At 52.8% G+C, this 16,842-nt stretch overlaps 2 protein-coding genes across 4 annotated transcripts in view; one reads left to right on the top strand and one right to left on the bottom strand.

Annotated features, from left to right (window-relative positions):
• The window catches only part of DPP8 (dipeptidyl peptidase 8), a 30,815-nt gene extending 28,480 nt beyond the window's left edge, over positions 1-2,335 (bottom strand). For all 3 annotated transcript variants that reach the window (XR_010885675.1, XR_010885676.1, XM_067305227.1), the window contains exon 1: positions 2,278-2,335. The gene's annotated coding sequence lies outside the window, so the exon portion shown is untranslated. The remainder of the gene's footprint in view (positions 1-2,277) is intronic.
• A 2,992-nt stretch (positions 2,336-5,327) lies between these two features.
• On the top strand, positions 5,328-16,734 carry HACD3 (3-hydroxyacyl-CoA dehydratase 3). The gene is made up of 11 exons (XM_067305256.1): positions 5,328-5,453; positions 6,299-6,341; positions 7,165-7,238; positions 9,003-9,167; positions 9,945-9,996; positions 10,390-10,500; positions 11,119-11,246; positions 11,719-11,831; positions 12,379-12,485; positions 13,571-13,702; positions 14,626-16,734. Exons 1-11 carry the CDS (start codon positions 5,367-5,369, stop codon positions 14,700-14,702), a joined length of 1,089 nt encoding a protein of 362 aa, XP_067161357.1. The 5' UTR covers positions 5,328-5,366; the 3' UTR covers positions 14,703-16,734.
• The last annotated feature ends 108 nt before the right edge of the window (positions 16,735-16,842 follow it).

Here is a 16,842-nt window from a genome sequence, read left to right as displayed (position 1 = left end):
TTTCTGCTGGGGAAAAGAGGCTGCCATCATTCAGCCTTTCAGAATGGGGCTAAGAACTTCATAGATCCAAATATACTTATTGCCATTTGCCTTTTCACCTCCCCAGATAAGAAGTACTCATTCTCATTTCAGTTTGTGAAGTAGATAAGCTCTTCCCGGTTAAGATTTGTTAAGCTCCTAACTGCTTCATTCTTCCTCTCTGTGAACAGCCTGAATAACACCTTGGCACACTGACATCAGAGTGGAAGACGATTAGGACTGTAGAGAGATCTGGAACGACTGACTGCTGAGAGGAAACAGTGTTAGTAGTTGATTTGGAACCACATACGTGGCCATATACAACTCTACTAGGCAATCACGTACCCTTATTCCCACTATTCCACAATTTGTTGGGTTTGTCTGTGTCTCCTTTCAAACGAGGCTCTGAAGAGCTGAGCAGCAATCATCACCGTTTCTGAGCAGACACACTGATTCCGTGCCCAACTGCAACAGCACTGCTAAATCAAGCTTACACGGCGGTTCTCTCGCCGCCAGCCTCCAGCCCGCAGCCCTCCCTCGAGGTGGGAGGCAAGCGGCACTGCCGCACTCCCATTCAAGAGCGCAGCAAGCTTCCAAGCGCACGGCTCCCGGAGCGTTTTCTCTGCTGCTCTTTTGCAAAGCTGAGCTGCACTACAGCCGTGCCTCTCTCTGGGCTGTGCTTTGGTGCGTGGCGTTTCCCTTCGCTGAAACGCAGCACAGGCCTGCAGGGCACCCTCGGGGATACAGTTACGAGGACTGTCTGGCTGGGGCTCTTCCAGAACTGCAGTGTGGTACCGAAAGAAAGGGGACACAGTTAGGGAAGCATCTTCCAAACTGACTTATCTACAGCCTAAGTCTTATCCTCCTGGACGGGTTGTTCCTTTAGCAGTTATTACTTCCTGAAGTTAGCCATGCTTTATACATCTGAGCTGCACTAAACAGCCCAGAAGACTGACAATGGGAAACTCGCTCCTTCAACTGTAAATCACTGATTTGAGTCCAACAGCCATAAATGCCACCACAAAGCGCCTTACCGGAGAGGCCAAGGACTGCAGACTGTCAATCCAGAAAAGGATTTTCTCTTTACATATAATGAGAAAGTTGCGCAACCATTCAGCATGCTGCTAGGGACAGGCAGAGCGCGGTGGCCAGGAACACCTGCCTAGAGCTTGACACAAACACTGGCACAAAACAAATCAAGCATTTCCATCTAGCAAACGGGCGCTCAAGGACCATCAAACCTCCAGCCGTGTGCTTAGACAGCACGGCTCCCCAACACAAAGCTCTCCGATGGACAGGCTCCCCTGCTGCTCCGCACAGCAGGGTGAGATGTCACTTCACCAAAGAGAGGAGAAGAGACTCTGGACAACTTGGACCAAACCCATTTCAAACACAAACTGCTAAAAGTGAGGTAGGGCAAGTTTGGATTAAAAGTACTGTTTGGTTCCATCTTTACAAACACAAACACAATGATTTCTTTTGTCCAAGCTATTTACAACACAAAAACAGAGCAAAAATGAAACAACCCTGTAAAACTGGAAGGAGAGTTCAAACCCATACAGAGAGCAATGCTCTGCTCAGACCAAATTAGAAACCGTGAATAAGAGCTCAAACGTGAACCAGAAAACCCTCATCTAACGTGCGGATGCCCCAGAGAAGCAGTCTGCCTTTCCCACGCACACCCCAACTGCTGGTACGTTTTAGCCTTGCCTACTTCTCATGCTCCCAAGAAAACAAAAAAAAGGACGGCAACAGATTTTAATGAGCAAATAAGAGTGAAAACTGCCGCCCAGCCCGGTGATGTTAGCAAAGGGCAGCGTAAGGCTGCGCCTCTCCGGAGCTCCCTTAAAGCGCGTTATTCCCACGCTCCTACTGCCAGCCAGGAGAAGCCAGGAGCCGGTGTTCTCCCTCGAAGTCGCTCGGGGGAGGCCCCGGGCCCGGAGCTCTGCGGCCGCCCCCGCGACGAGGGGCGGGAGCGAGGCCCAGCGGCAGCGCTGCCGCCGCGCTCCCGGCCGCCAGGGCAGCCGGGGAGGCAGCCGGGGCCGGCGGGGCCCCTCAGCCCCGGGGCGACCCGTTTCCTTGCGGCCCGGGCTCCCCCCCCCCACCCAACACCCCGGGCCCCGGCGCCCCCCGCCGCGGCCCCGCGCTTCCCCCGCGCCCCGCTCGCCCGCCCGAGGCAGCGGCGGGAGGCGCGACCGCAACCCCGCTGCGGCCCTGAGGCCCCGAGGCCCCGGGGCGGCGGCGGCACCCGGTACTCACGGCGCTCCGCGGCGGCTGCCCGGCCCCGCCGCGACGCTGCCGAGCCGCGACACTTCCGCTTCCGCCGAGAGCGGCCGCCGCGCGCCGCCGCCGCGCCGCCGCCCCCTGCAGGCGGGGAGGAGCCGCCGCCGCTGCCGCCGCTGCGCCCCGGCAGCGCCGAGCACCGCGGGGCCCGGGAGAGGCGCCGCCTGCTGGCCCGGGGCACCGGGGCACTCCCGTGCACAGGGGTGCGGGGCCCGCAACCCCCCCGACGTGCACAGGGGTGCGGGGCCTGCAACCCCGCTGTGCACACGGGATCCGGGACCTGCACACACCCCTGCCTGCCATGCACACGGCATCCAGGACCTGCAACGCCCCTGTGCACACGGGATCCAGGACCTGCAACCCCCCCGTGCATGCAGGATCTGGGACCAGCAACCCCCCTGTGTACACAGGATCCGGGACCTGCAACCCCCCTGTGCACATGGGATCCGGGACCTGCACATGCACCCCCCTGCCATGCACACGGGATCCAAGACCTGCAACCCCCCATGCACATGGGATCCAGGACCTGCAACCCCCCTGGGCACACAGGGTTCAGGACTTGCAACTCCCCTCCATGCACACAGAGCGCGGGACCTGCAGTGCTCCCCCCCCACCGCCCCCATGCTCACGGGATGTGGGATGTGCAACTCCTTCGCATCACCCCCATTCAGATGGGATCCTGCAGGTGCAACCCCCCCTTGTGCTCCAAAGAGCACAAACCCCACCCCATGCACGCAGGATCCTGCACATGCAAATCTCCCCATGCACGTGGGATCCAGGACATGCAAACTCTCCTTGCCATGCACGTGGGATCTGGGACATGCAAACCTCCCCCCATGCACATGGGATCTGGGACATGCAAACACCTCCCTCCCATGGGATCAGGGACATGAAATCCCCATGCACACAGGATCTGGGCTGTGCAACCCCCATGTACATAGGAAGTGAGACACAGAAACACCCGTATGCACATGGGATCCAGCACACAAACACCCCTGTGCACGCAGCGTCCAGGATGCGCAAATCCCCCTGCATGCGCAGGACCACGCTGCCAGGTCCAGCAAGGCGGCAGCAAGGCAGGGGTGCCGGCACACGGGGCTGTGGCTGGGCCATCCCTGATCCAGTGCCTGCAGATCGGGTCTCCCTCTTGTGCCCAATCTTGCATTAATTTTCCTGCTGAATCTTTCAAGACACTTCAGTTTCAAAAATCAGCCTTTTTTTCCCTGATGCTTTGGCACTGATGCACTTCCCACGGGAATACAATTACCGAGGTATATTCAGCTCAGGCCTCCCACGGGCTCCAGTGCAATGAGCCTCCAGCTGAATGTTTCCATACATTTGCTTTTCCACCTCTAAAGCAAGGCCACTGCTTTCCACCTGGTTTAAACCACTGTAAGCTAGAAGAAATGATTCTCCTGCAGCGGCCACCTCCGAGGCAGGGAGGCAAGGACATGCACAGCCCTGACGGCTGGTTTTCCTCCGCCGCCCGCTCTCGGAGCTCTCTGCCCTCTCCCCCGGGCTGCAGCTCGGCTATTGCAACACCGCGGCCGACGGAGCCGGTGCCTCACATCGACTCTGAGATTTGCACAGGAAACCTGCTGGTCGGGCTTGCGCAACCACCGCGCAACCTCAGCGACGGACCCGGCCGTGGGGAGCTTTGGCTTCACGAGCGACGTGCTGAGGGCTGTGGGAGAGGTGCCCCTGCGCGAGCTGCTCACAGAGCAGGGGTCGGCCTTTCTGGAGGCAAAACTGCAGGTGCATTTTAGCAAAATCAGTGCTGCTGCTTTTTAGTGTTGTTGGCAGCAAGATATTAGATGCACATAACAATTAAAGACATAACTTGAGAGAGGGTAAAGGAGCGTGGTTGCGGGGCAGGCTGCAGACAGCAAGGTGTTTTCTACGTTTTTATCAGGCCCCTCTGCTATGGTGCAAGCCGGTCTCTGTGCTGCCGCTGCGCGAGCGCCGGCAGAGCAGGCCCAGCCACAGCACGGGATCGCAGCGCAGGATCGTGGCGCGGGATCGCACGTCAGCTGGGGCTACAGTGGGACAAACACCCCGCCGAGCTGCCGTTCTGAACGGCCTGAGGAAGTTAAGCTCCCGTGCGGGAGAAAGATGCCAAAGCCGGCTGCAGGCCATCGATGCCTCGAAGGTGCCCCTGCTCCGTTAAAATACCCGATTATCTGAAATGTTTTCTGCCATCACAGCACAGTGCTGGCACCCTGGGGGCTCAGACGTGAAGGGCACGCACGGGGACACAAGCGGGCATGGGGACACAGTGCATGGGGACAGGCCTGGGACACAGGGACACATGGAGAAACGGAGGGATGGACATGGGCAGGCACAGGGCCATGGGGTGTGGGGAGGGAGCAGGCAAAGGGACACGAGGTGTGGGGTGGGAGCAGGCAAAGGGACACAGAGAAGCACCAGGACATGGGACACCACAGGGATGTGGGGGGACACTGGGTGCATGGGGACACAGGGAGGGACAGGGACATGGGAGGAACACAGAGAAATGGGGGGCACAGAGAGACATGGAGGCAGGACACTGGGAGACACGGGGACATGGGGGGACACAGGGACAAGGAGGCAGGACACAGGGAGACAGGGACATGGGGGGACCCAGGGACCGGGGGGGACACACGGGAGGGCACGGGGGGACCCAGGCACACGAGGGAGCCTAAGGGACACGGCGCAGGCTCGGGGACACGGCAGCAGCCCTCAGCGCAGCGGCCGTTGCCACCAACGCCTTTGCACCCCCTCCCCCCGCGGCGGGCCGCTGTGCGCAGGCGCGCGGGAGCCCCCCTCCCGCCCCCAGCGCGGCGGCGGGCGCAGTGCGCAGGCGCGCTCGGAACCCCCCACCCCCCTCCCAGCGCGGCGGCGGGCGCAGTGCGCAGGCGCGCGGGAGCCGCCCACCTCCCCCCTCCTCCCCTTCCCCCGGCGCGGCGGCGGGCGCTGTGCGCAGGCGCGCGGGAGCCCCCTGCCCGCCCCCCGGAGCGGCGCGGCGCGGCGCGGCGCGGCCGGGCGCGGAGCGGAGCGGAGCGCGGAGCGCAGAGCGCCCGCGCGCCATGGCGGGTCCCAGCCTGCGGCCGCACGTGCACTGGGCGCAGCGGCACCGCGAGCTCTACCTGCGCGTGGAGCTCAGCGACGTCCAGGTACCGCGCCGGCACCGGGGCGGGTGCATTTACCCGGGAGCATGCATTTACCCGGGCGGGTGCGTTACCGCCCGTGGCTGAGTCGGTGGTGCTGTCTCGGGTGCCCCGTGGGTGCATTTACCTCGGGTGGGTGCATTGCGCTGGGGCGGGGGGGGGGGGGGAGGGCGCACCCTGGGTGCGTTTCCCCGGCGTGGGTGTCTTAATGGTGGTGGTGGGTGCATTAACCCCGGGGGGGGGGTGGTGGTGGTGCACCCAGCGTGGGTGCATTAGCAGTGCCAGGGCGTGCCGGCGTGGGTGCCCTGACAGTGGCAGGGCGGCTGCACCAACCTGGGGTGGCTGCATCTGGAGCAGGTGCATTGCCGGTGTCGGGGTGGCTGCACCCATGGCGGGTGCGTTAGCGCTGCCACTTCGCTCCCGTTGGGTTGCCCCGACCCGGGGTGTTTCCCAGGTTCCCCGCACCCAGGCTGGTTTGCGCTTCCCCGCTCCAGGCCTTGCCGTCAGCTCGGCCCGTCGCGCCGCTCTCCCCGCCGTTGGGGCGAAGCGTTGCCCGTGGGAGCGATGCCCGAGCGGGGCGGCTCGGGGTGGCCGTGCCTTCCCGTGCTCTTCCACGCCGCTGACCTGCTGGCACGGCCCCGGCACCCGTGTCCTTTGCCCCCGGCGCCTTGGCCGTCGCAGGGGCAAAAGCAGCTGGCCCCGGACGGAGGCAGCTCCCCGGCGGCCCCGAGCCGGATTTGGGGCGCTGGAGCAGGTGGCGGGTCCCTTCCCGGCGGGACCGCAGCCCCCAGCTCCCTTGGACCTTCTCCGGCCGCTGGAACCGTCGCCTGAAACTGCTTCTTCTTCCCCAGAACCCGGACATCACCATCACCGACAACGTGCTTTATTTCAAAGGTAGGCGGCTGTTTTAAGGTTATTTTCTTGCTCCCGAGGGGTGCCGGGTGCCCCAGCGACGTGGGGTCCCGTTGACCTCCTTGGTGGGAACGGGTGAGCTCCGCTCTGGCCTCGGATCCCGAAATGCACCCGTGCGCGATCCCGACTTGTATTGAGCGCTCGTAGTGACAGCAGGTCATGTCTTATCTAACAAAAAAAAAGAAAAAAACACTCCTCATATTCAAATGTCGGTGAAACGTCCCTGTGTTCGCTGCCTGCCCCCCTCGGCCGAACCCTGGCGATAACCCGCGGCGATTTTCCTTCCGCAAAGACCTTGTTTGCAAGCGTTATCGAACGTCTGTGTCGGGACCTAGCGCTCGATTTGAAAGGTAAAGCAGATCCTCCCTGCAAGGGGGGCTGTTCCGGCCGAGCGGCTCCCGGTCGCGGTGCCCTCCGGCCCGCTGGTCGAGGCAGTGCCAAGGACGCGCCGTGGCTATTTTTCGTGTTTTATTCACGTTTTTGGCCGTTTTCTTTTTAAATGCAGGTGCAACATCTAACAAACGCGGGCGAGCCGCAGCCAAGGCCATTTGATCAGGCGTCGCTCCGAAACGCCTTCGGCCTCGGCTCGGCTTACAGCGGCTCCCCGTGAAAGGCCGGAAGCGAAACCGGGCACTCCGGGTTTCGGAGCCCTGCCGGGGATCGGAGCCGCGTGAGCAGGCGGCGAGCGGATCCGCCTGCCTTCGCGAGGGGGGTCGCGGCCGCTCTGGCCCCGTCGGCTCGCGCCCCCGCGTGTAACAGGTCGCTCGCCCGGGCCCCGCGCTGACCGGTGACTCTTGCCTTTCAGCTCAGGGACACGGTGCCAAGGGGGACAACATCTACGAGTTCCAGATCGAGTTCCTAGAACCAGTTGAGCCTAAAGTAGGTATTTTTTTTTTTCCTCCTCGAACTTTTACTTTTTCTTTGTAATTCTCAAAAAACATGAAAGCGAAGTGCCTGTGCCTCAGAGCTCACGACGGGCTGTTTTAGATCTCCCTGGCGAGTGCTGCCTGTGGCTGCTCTTCATCCCCGTGCTCAGCCTCCACCCTGCTTTAATGCAAATCACCTCACCGGAGCTAACGCTCGTTTGAGTAAGCTTTAATAAAAACAGGGCTCTCCATTTATCGCAGGTGTTGTACAATAGCTACAACTTTTTAAAGGGTTTGATCAAAGCAGCAAAAGAGTGGGAGAATCTGGCAGTGCTTTGGTACAACCTTGATGGTTGAGGAGGGGATTGCCGTGTTGCCAAGTGTTTCCTGGTTTTTTTTTGTGGCCGGACAAAAAGAAAGTCCTGAAAACTGGCGCTTCTGGCTTGCGCAAATTCCTTAGGTTGCCGGTACAAACACGTGGCAGCTCCTGCTGTGAAATTCCTCCTGCTGCCTTAATTCCCGTTGTAGCGCAGGAGGAGCGAGCTTTGCTGGAAGAGCAGCCGGGCGCCTGCCTTGCTCGCAGGTGGCCCTAAAGTCTGTCTTTACCCCTCAAAGCTGTGAGGGGCTTGGGAAGACCCTGGGCTCTGCTGCCCATGGAGGATTTGTCCTGCCGCTGCCTGGCTGCCTCTCGGGATAGCTGCAACGAGCCCGGGAGCCACGGGTTCAGCTCTGCTTCTCCAGCGGGGCAGGAGGCCGTGTCCTCCGTGCAACACAGCCAGGGGCCGGAGGGATGAAGCGCTGGGGTCCGATCCTCCAGAAACTGATGCTGAGCTGACACTTCCCTGGAGAAGAGCTTGACGGGCGGTCGGTGACCGCTGCTGGCAGATCTGCAGAGGGTCAGAGAAGGGCAGGAGCTCCAAGACCGGTTGAGACGCAGGTTTGGAGTGGAGTGACAAACTGCCCTGGACCTTTTGACCCGCGAAAGCTGTGTAACCCCAGGTGGGGGGACCGGGAGGTGTCGCAGCCCAGGTGGTCCTCTCCTAGCTTTGGTCTGCACCGCGAGGGCCTCTCGGGTCCTGCTGGCACCAGGTTGGCCACCAGTGAGAGATGGAGCTCCTGACAGGCGAGGACTGAGCATTAGCAGTAAGTTATAGCCGTAGCCTTCTAGTGTCCTAGGGGGTGGCCCGGGCAGCCTTGACGGAGAGCAGTGCCGGCGTCACACGCTCAGCCAAGGATGTGGGTCACGGCTCTTCTGCATCCGTTTCGGCCGTGTTGGAGAGGCGGTTTTGTGCAGAGGGCCCTGGCGTAGGCTCGAGGAGAGGAGGGCTCCGACGGTGACAGCAAGGGTGGGCACCCAAGGAGATGGTGCTGAGCGCTGTAAGGGTGGAGAGGAGTTTGGGGCTGCTGTTAGGCAGAGGGTGGCTGTGGTGGGGAACCTTCCTGGGGCGGCGGTGACCACTGCCAGGTCCACCAGCTGCCTTCTGTGCCACCAGCTGTTAGGTGAGGTTCGCCAGCAGTAGAAACGTCAGCTCGCCGCTCTCTCCAAGCATCTCCAAACGCTCTTCGCCCTTCCTCTCACAGCTGCCACGTGAGGTCCCATTTTTTGGACATGTACCTGTGGCTGATGCTAGTGTCATTTTTACCGCTGGCTAGAGGAGAAAGTGGGTGGCTCACAGTATTAAAAGCAAGAAGGTCTAAAGCCGAAATTGTGGGTTCGACCAAGCAAGGCCAGTGTCTCAGGGCTTCTGCTGACGTACGTTCCTGTGTCTGCCCTCAGCCCCGGTACAAGGTGACTCAAAGGCAGCTCAACATCACTGTGCAGAAAAAGGAGAGCAGCTGGTGGGAGAGACTCACCAGGCAGGAGAAGCGCCCGCTCTTCCTGGCGCCTGACTTCGATCGCTGGTTGGACGAGTCGGACGCCGAGATGGAGCTCAGGGAGAAGGTCAGTCCTGCGGGCTCGGGCCGCCAGCCGCGGAGCAGCGGCGGTTCCCGCGCGGTGGACGCGTGCCCCGGGGCTGTCTAGCGCGCTGACTGTCACTGCTGTCTCATACAGGTGCCGCTGGAGCCGGTTAAAGACTCGAGCTCTAGGCAGGGAGTCGGGAATAGGCATGTTTCTGGCTGAAAAAGAGCGGCAGCTGTGATCCGGGCCGGCAGCCCGCGCTCTGTGTGTCCTGATCCGCATCCACGCGCCCTAGGGAGGCGCGGAGCTGCCAGGCGTGGGCCCCGCTCGTCGGGAAAGCGGGGGGTTTCGCGGGCTGTACCCGCGTGGGCGCTGCGTCCCCAGCCCTGGCTGCGCCTCCCTGCCGCGGGGTCGGACTCGACCGCTCCGGCGGCGGCGGCAGCGAGCTCGGGCTGGGGGTCTCGGTTCCCTTCGGGCCGCCGGTGGGTCATGAAGCGTTCTGAGGAACAGTTCTGAGAAACGGTGTTAATTGGGGATTAACGGAGAAAACGACTGGCTTTATCACCGTAAGCACCAAATTTCTAGAAGAAAATGCATAGCAAAGGAAAGGTGGGATAATTAGTTCACAGCCTCTAGCTCTTATAGTACCGTTCTTTCTGGATGAGAAATCTGCTTCATTTTATGGAGGTGAAAATTTAAACCCTCTAGCGACTGGCTGCTTCTCTGAGTTTTAACCCCCCTAAGCTTTGCAGCAGGATAGTTAACAAATCACTTGCTAATTACAGTAACACTCTCTAAAACCTTATCCCTCGTCTTCAGGAAGAAGAAAAGATGAACAAAATGAAAATAGAATCCAGAGTCCCAAAAGACCGTAAGTAGCCATATCTTCGTAGTGTGTGAAATGGGGTGTAGAAAACTCTCGTCGCTCTCTTGTGTGAGCCTCAGCTCTTGCGGGTCGATTTGACTGGCCCCGTGCATCTGGGAGGGGAATCTTTGTGTTATGAACTATTTAGAAATTTAATAAAACTGGACTGCAGTTTCTAAGGGATTTAAAAATCTGTCTAGCAAAAGTTTAGTTCTATCAGATGATGTTAAAAGCAAGCAGAACCCACGATATACACAGCAACCCTCTTCTCACGATCCGGCTTCCCTCGTTAGCCATAGGGACACGGAGACACGGGCAGCTGTGCTCTTGCGGCTGTACCCTTTGCAGGAGGGGCACCACCGCATTCTGCTCACCCGATGTGTTTGTTATTGATTGTAGCTTTCAAACACCTGAAGAAAGGATACTTAATCATGTATAATCTTGTACAGTTTTTGGGATTCTCTTGGATTTTTGTGAACATGACAGTACGACTGTTCATCTTGGGAAAAGGCAAGTAATAAGCACTATTTTATTCACACTGGGTTTTTTTGTTTTGCTTTTAATGCTGTTTTTAATACTTTCTAAATAGTGAAATCTAAAGACATACTTAAGAAACAGTAAGTGCATCACTGAAACACACAACAAAAGCCTCCCAAAAGTCATCGCAATGTCAAGGATAGGGAAATACTCTGCTCTTGTAAATGACAGTTGCAGATTCTGTTGAGCGATACTCGCTGTACTCTGCCAAGATTTCATTTAAAGAAATCAGTTGGAGGAAAATGTCTCATTTACTGCAATATTAATATTAGTATTATTGAGAAAGTACTGGCTAGAATATTATAGTTTTTGAAGATGCTTCATTCTGTTGAGGTACAGAGCTATCTTTTTTTCTTTTTTGTAAAGTTATTACTGAAATAGTTCTTGATCTTTGTGTGTGATACAAAACATTTGAGCATTGCTTCTGACCTGTGACTTCAAGATAAAATCAGTAACAGAGTTATGTGTGTAATTACGCATAATTTTTTTTCAAATACAAATAGAGCCCTGTTGTCAAGAGCTGTGCATTTCAGCCAGCTTCCTGGGCTTTAAAATCCGTTTGTCCTTCAGATGGTTCCCTGTGTCTTTCAGACTCCTTCTACGACACGTTTCACACCATCGCTGACATGATGTATTTCTGCCAGACCCTGGCATTAATGGAGATCTTGAATTCGCTGATAGGACTAGTCAGATCACCGCTGATACCTGCTGTAATCCAGGTAATAGTTTAAGATTCTTCTCCTTGTTCTTCCCATGTTTAAAGTAAATCTGTATTTTACATAATAGCGTGTAGACTCTCCTAAAATAAGTGATACAACCTCACTGGCACTGCCGTAGGGAATATCTTAAGCAGCAGGAATCCCTGCTTCCCCAGCCTTAGTCGTGGCACTGTCTTGTCTTCTTCCGTGGCCTAGCTGAGAGGCTTTAGGACAACAAGGAAGAGGCAGCTGATGAAAACAATGTGTTTTTGATTTGCTTCCAGTTCCCCTTTTATTCTGGTTGTTGTGCGTAAAAGTGCAGCTGAACTATTTATGACCAGGTCCCTTGGATTGGACCTAAACGTGCAAAATGTGCCTAGTGGATGTTTCAGGCTTGAAGAGTGCTCATGCTGCGTATTTTTGACAGCAAGGACTTGCTCTTTCTTTTGATGAACAGTGTGACTATTTACTCCTTGATTTGTTTTTTAAACAGGTATTTGGAAGAAACTTTATTTTGTTTGTTGTCCTTGGAAGTTTAGAGGAAATGCAGAGCAAAGCTGTGGTGTTCTTCATATTTTATTTCTGGAGTATCATTGAGCTGTTCAGGTTTGTGGGATTTTCCTCTAGCAGGTGTGCACAGAACAGTTTGGTCCTTCCCAAGAGCTCTTTAAAGAAGATTTTGATCTCGGTACCTTTTGGAAGAGAAATCCCTTGGCACTAGTATATTGTCTCTGGAGAGTAAAATGTCCTTTAGACATCGCCTATCACAGCTTTCCTAGGTTGCTTTATCTACCAACAGCTGTAACAAGTTGGGAGTGTTAAAGATAGCGCTGCCCTTTGAATTTCCATTGCTAAGCTAGCTGCCCTATGCTCTGTTTCTCTCCCCCCCCCCCCCAAAAAAAAAAGTATTCTGAAAAGTTTATTAGACAAGTTGGGCAGTTAAAGTCATCCATATGGTCAGAATAATAGCATTAGGTCCGTAAACTCCCAAATAAAAATGTGTCCGTCATCCCTAGGAACAGGTTTTGAATATTCTTGTGTAATTTGGGAATTACGTTGACTAGTCTATACAGCAGATAAATGAAAGACTAATTCTAGTAGCAGTCTCCATTTTAAACAGTATCTCTCTCTTCTCAAACTGAATTGACTCTAGGTATCCCTACTATATGCTTTCGTGCATCGGTATTGAATGGAAACCACTAACCTGGCTCCGCTACACCAGCTGGATCCCTCTCTACCCTTTGGGATGCTTGGCTGAAGGTACGTCCGAGAAAGGCAGCTTAATAATTGGAGAGGTTAAAGCTGTGCAAATAACTGAATTTTTGGTCTGGCTGCTGGACTAAAAATAATAGAACAACGGATAAATGGAAATTTGCTTTGAGCTGAACCAAAGGTGAGCGTTTTTGTCTTCCTCGCTGAGTGAAACTTATCTTTTCGATTTGATGTGAACAGAGGTCTTCCTTTCGGGCGCTGGGGAGGAGAGTAAAGGCGACAAAAGGTCGGCTGGACGACGCGACCCGGCGTGGGCTGCGTGCCACGCGAGGGGCGCAGGAAGAGCACGTTCACTTCTCTCCGCTGATCCAAAGCGTTTGCTTTTGCGTGCTAGGCCTGAGTTGATCAGTCTAGCGCTCACAGACCTTTGCGTTATCTTGTAAACGCGTGGTTGGGATGGGCAGGAGCAGGTTATTCCTCCGAAAGCAGCAAAGCCTGGTCTGAGAAAGGCCTGGCGCTTGCCGGGTGGGCTCTGTTCCCTCTCTGCTTGGAGGGCGACTGCTCGGTGGAAGCTGCAGGCCCCCAGTCGTCTTGCTGTACCTCCCCTGGAAAGGAGGCGGTTTTACACTGATCTCTTCTCGCTGAACAGGTCAGGGTTGTTTTTTTGTTTTTTTTTTTTTTTTAAAGAAGCATATCCCTGCCTAGCTTCTAGTTGTAGGAAATCTGTTTTAATCATGCCTGTCAGAACCCGTCTCTGAGCCAGGAGTAGGCTTGTGCATTGCCCAACTCCCAGCATGGGAAAGACTGCGCCTGTTCCGTTGCTGTGGGTGTTTCTACCTGGTAAATGTTGCTGGCTCAGGCCCTGCAGGCAAGATAGTTGTGTATGAGAACAGTGTCTCACACGGGCAAGCTTGCTGTGCTGGAGATTCCTATAGCTAAACCGCTATACTGCCTGAGCTAGCTGCTTTCCATCATACTGCACGTTTAAAATACAGCTTAAAAAATGGTTCATATGTAATGAAAATAGTTAACGAGAGCTAGAACATAAGGGAACACCTTGAAAAAGTTGGTGTGGGCTGGGCAAGTGTATATTTTACCTGTGTTTTATAATCATGGTGGTCTTCTGCTTTCAGCTGTCTGTATCGTTCAATCCATTCCAATCTTCAGTGAAACAGGGAAATTTAGTCTGGCATTGCCAAATCCACTGAACGTCACAATCCAGTTTTCATTCTTGCTTCAAGTATACCTTATAGCCTTATTTTTAGGTAAGATATTTAATTGTATTTCTCACTATTGAAATAAAAAGGCCAGTTTCTTCTGAATATATATATATATATATATTTTTTTTTTTTTCCTAAGCAATTTAAATTCCTGTATCTCTGGGATCATGGCAACACAAAATTATTCAAGCTTAAGCTGGCTTTATCCTTGTTGCTTGTTTATGTAAACTTGCCAGGGGTAGGGGGGAATACAGCTATAATTAGAATTGGTTAGCCCCCAAGTAGGGGACCTTAGTAACGAGTTAGCATCATTACCTACAGATCACTTGGGTTAAAAGAATAATTGTTTAAATGTTTTATAGCCTCTGCATACTTAGTTTTCCACTTCACATGGTATTTGAGCTTCAGAATGATTTAGCTGAAATCTAAATATAGTTCCAAACTAAAGCAGTGTTTAACTGAACTGCATTATAAGCACTAGTGCAACATGAAGACATGTTTTTCCAGGAAACTATATAGGAGGCTTTTTAGATAGTAGTACATTTAAAGAAGAACGGTGCTTCATTGATTCACATTTGGTTTCTTCTGTTCTCGTATTTCTGAACATAAGATAACATTTTACTATGCATACTCATCTCAGAAATTGCTTAAAGAATAAATTGTGATTCAGTCTGAAATACCTGTTGGATCCTTTCCCATCTCTGCACGGCTGGTGTTGCAACTTCAAAAGGGACAAAGCAACCTTTGAGCAGCCCCACAGTGCCAAACCACCTGAGCAGCAACTCCAGCCTCCCCCAGCAAGAAAATACTTGCATTAGCTTTCAAAGCTCTACATGCCCTTAAACTGTTGTGGGGGTGAGGGGCTGCAATTGCTTGCCCTGCCTATTTCCTGAATTTTAATCTGGTACAGCCTTCTAGCGTTAATAAGATGCAATAACGTCCTGCTTAAACACTTCATTCTTTTTCAGGGCTATTTGTAAACTTCCGTCATCTCTACAAGCAAAGGAGAAAGCACCTTGGACCAAAGAAGAGAAAGATGAAGTAAAGGAGGACTGCAATGCTTTCTTATCTAACTTATCTCAGTGATAAGATAAGCCTCTAATTCTTATGGTTTTACCCACTGCAATGTAAAGAATTTTGTAAAGTTAAATCATATTAGATTTCATAGTGAATTCAGGTAACATTCCCATATACTGTATTTTGTTCCATTCCAATCATATGTATGCATGGCATTTATCACTGAACAGAAACATTTAAACTTGTGTCCCATCAACTACCATATTAGAAAGAAATCCTATTATCTGCATATAATATGCTTATAAACAGTGGAGCAGCACTAAATAGAAATAGTGTTTATCTTTTAATTGGATATTTGCTCTTTCAATATTGCATGCAGATAAGGCTTCTGATGTTGGGATATAGTATTAGCTGGCCCATGCTGTTCTCAGGGTGCCATTTCGATGGCAGGAGGAACAGAGTCTGAGACCACTATGAACAGTGTTCGGCTGTTTATTAATGGTTGGGGCTTTTATTGAAGCATGCTGCTGCTGTTAAATTTAACTGGAAGTACTGATGTCAGGTTAGATGCTACTAACTTGCTCTGTTTCCAGTTTAGTCTTAACAGAATAGGAGCACTATGTGGACCTCCCCAACACCTGCTTAGCAGGATAAATCCTACCCAGGCATTAGGGAAAGGAAGCTGCCAGCCTGTCACATGGCCAGAAGTGCTTTCCTCATTGATAATGCAAGCACTGAAATATAGCAAAACAAGAAAACATGGCTATGAGCTTACTCTTAGCATCTAAACCCCAGCAGAACTCGATCCACTGATGCAGAAGGAGACACATTTCATGAGAATGGGAGAAACACAAACCTGGAACTGTCCCAGGAGGCAGGTCCCCTCTGCTCCTTCCTGTCAGGGCTGTAGCTCCTGTATTTATAGCCTGCTGAAAGGCAGTGAGGATTGTTTTTCTACTTCCTAAATTTAGGAGTGTAGCTGAGAAATTGGCATGTATGCTTTGTTAGACAGCCCCTGATGAATGGAGTGGTGGGTCTAATAAACCATGGATTGTTTTGATATCATGTACCAAATCTTAGCAAGGGAGATCCCACGCAGGGCTTGACGGGACCCTTTTCCCTCTGTTTGCTTTAAACAACCAAAAGAAAGAGAAACCTCCCCTTGCCCCCGCAATGTTCTAGGTCATCTGTTTTCTCATGTTGAAACACTTGTTTCAATTGACTTCTTTTCAAGATGTGCTTCCTCACACCTAGCTTCTCCTAGTTGATTCTAGATCCCTCTGGCCTCCTTAATCCAGTTTAGAAAAAGTATAATAAGCTTGTTCTAAAACTATGTTGTGGTAGAACAGGCTGCATCATGACTGCCATTGACCCCAGGGCAATGCAAAGCAATGCCAGCAAAGCAACGCCAGCAATCCAGAACAGGCACTGAAGTTGAGATTAGCTTAGTGCCATCTTACTGTTTTTTTTTTTTTTTTTTTTTTTTTACTGTAAAACAATGTGAATCCTACAGAAAATTAAGTACTTTTGATGCTTAAAAGTAACAAACAGCTTACTATTCATGACCAGGCCCCAGTGATTGTTACTGTGAAGAAAGAAATTATGCCATAAGGAGATTTTAACAAAGAACTAGTACAAGCTCCATGCTGCATTTCACAAACGTTTTTTGTCAACAAGTAGCATGATGCAGTTGCTTTTTAGAGACTTCACTCAAGGGCTTACTCTCAAAGGAGAGTGCAGATAGGTTCACTCAGAAGAGCTGAGCATTACTTACTTACACAGTCACTTACTGTTTCACCACAGTGCACACTGTACTTATGTATGTTTGAAGTATGTCAAGGGACCGAATAGTTGCGCATTGGAACAGCAGGGATCACTTTCATACTTTAATTTCTCCACTGGGCATTTAAAATTCTGTTATAAAATCCATATGTACTCATACATGATACTTCTCAGTGAAACTGTGGTACCTGGTGTGAGCTGTCACAGATCTTACACTACTGAGTTCATTAGAAACATATTCTTTCTGAAGGACTATTAATAAAGATTTACAACCAAAATTTGTTTCAGTTTAGTTGTTTATACAACTTCCTATACTAAGGGAAAGAACAATTCAGCTGTCATGGTAAACTGCTGGGACTCGGCCTTCACTGGGTAGTTTTAGAACT

The sequence above is a fragment of the Apteryx mantelli genome, chromosome 15, assembly GCF_036417845.1.
Source record: "Apteryx mantelli isolate bAptMan1 chromosome 15, bAptMan1.hap1, whole genome shotgun sequence".
Taxonomy (NCBI): domain Eukaryota; kingdom Metazoa; phylum Chordata; class Aves; order Apterygiformes; family Apterygidae; genus Apteryx; species Apteryx mantelli.
This window is presented reverse-complemented; position numbering and strand designations above follow the sequence as displayed.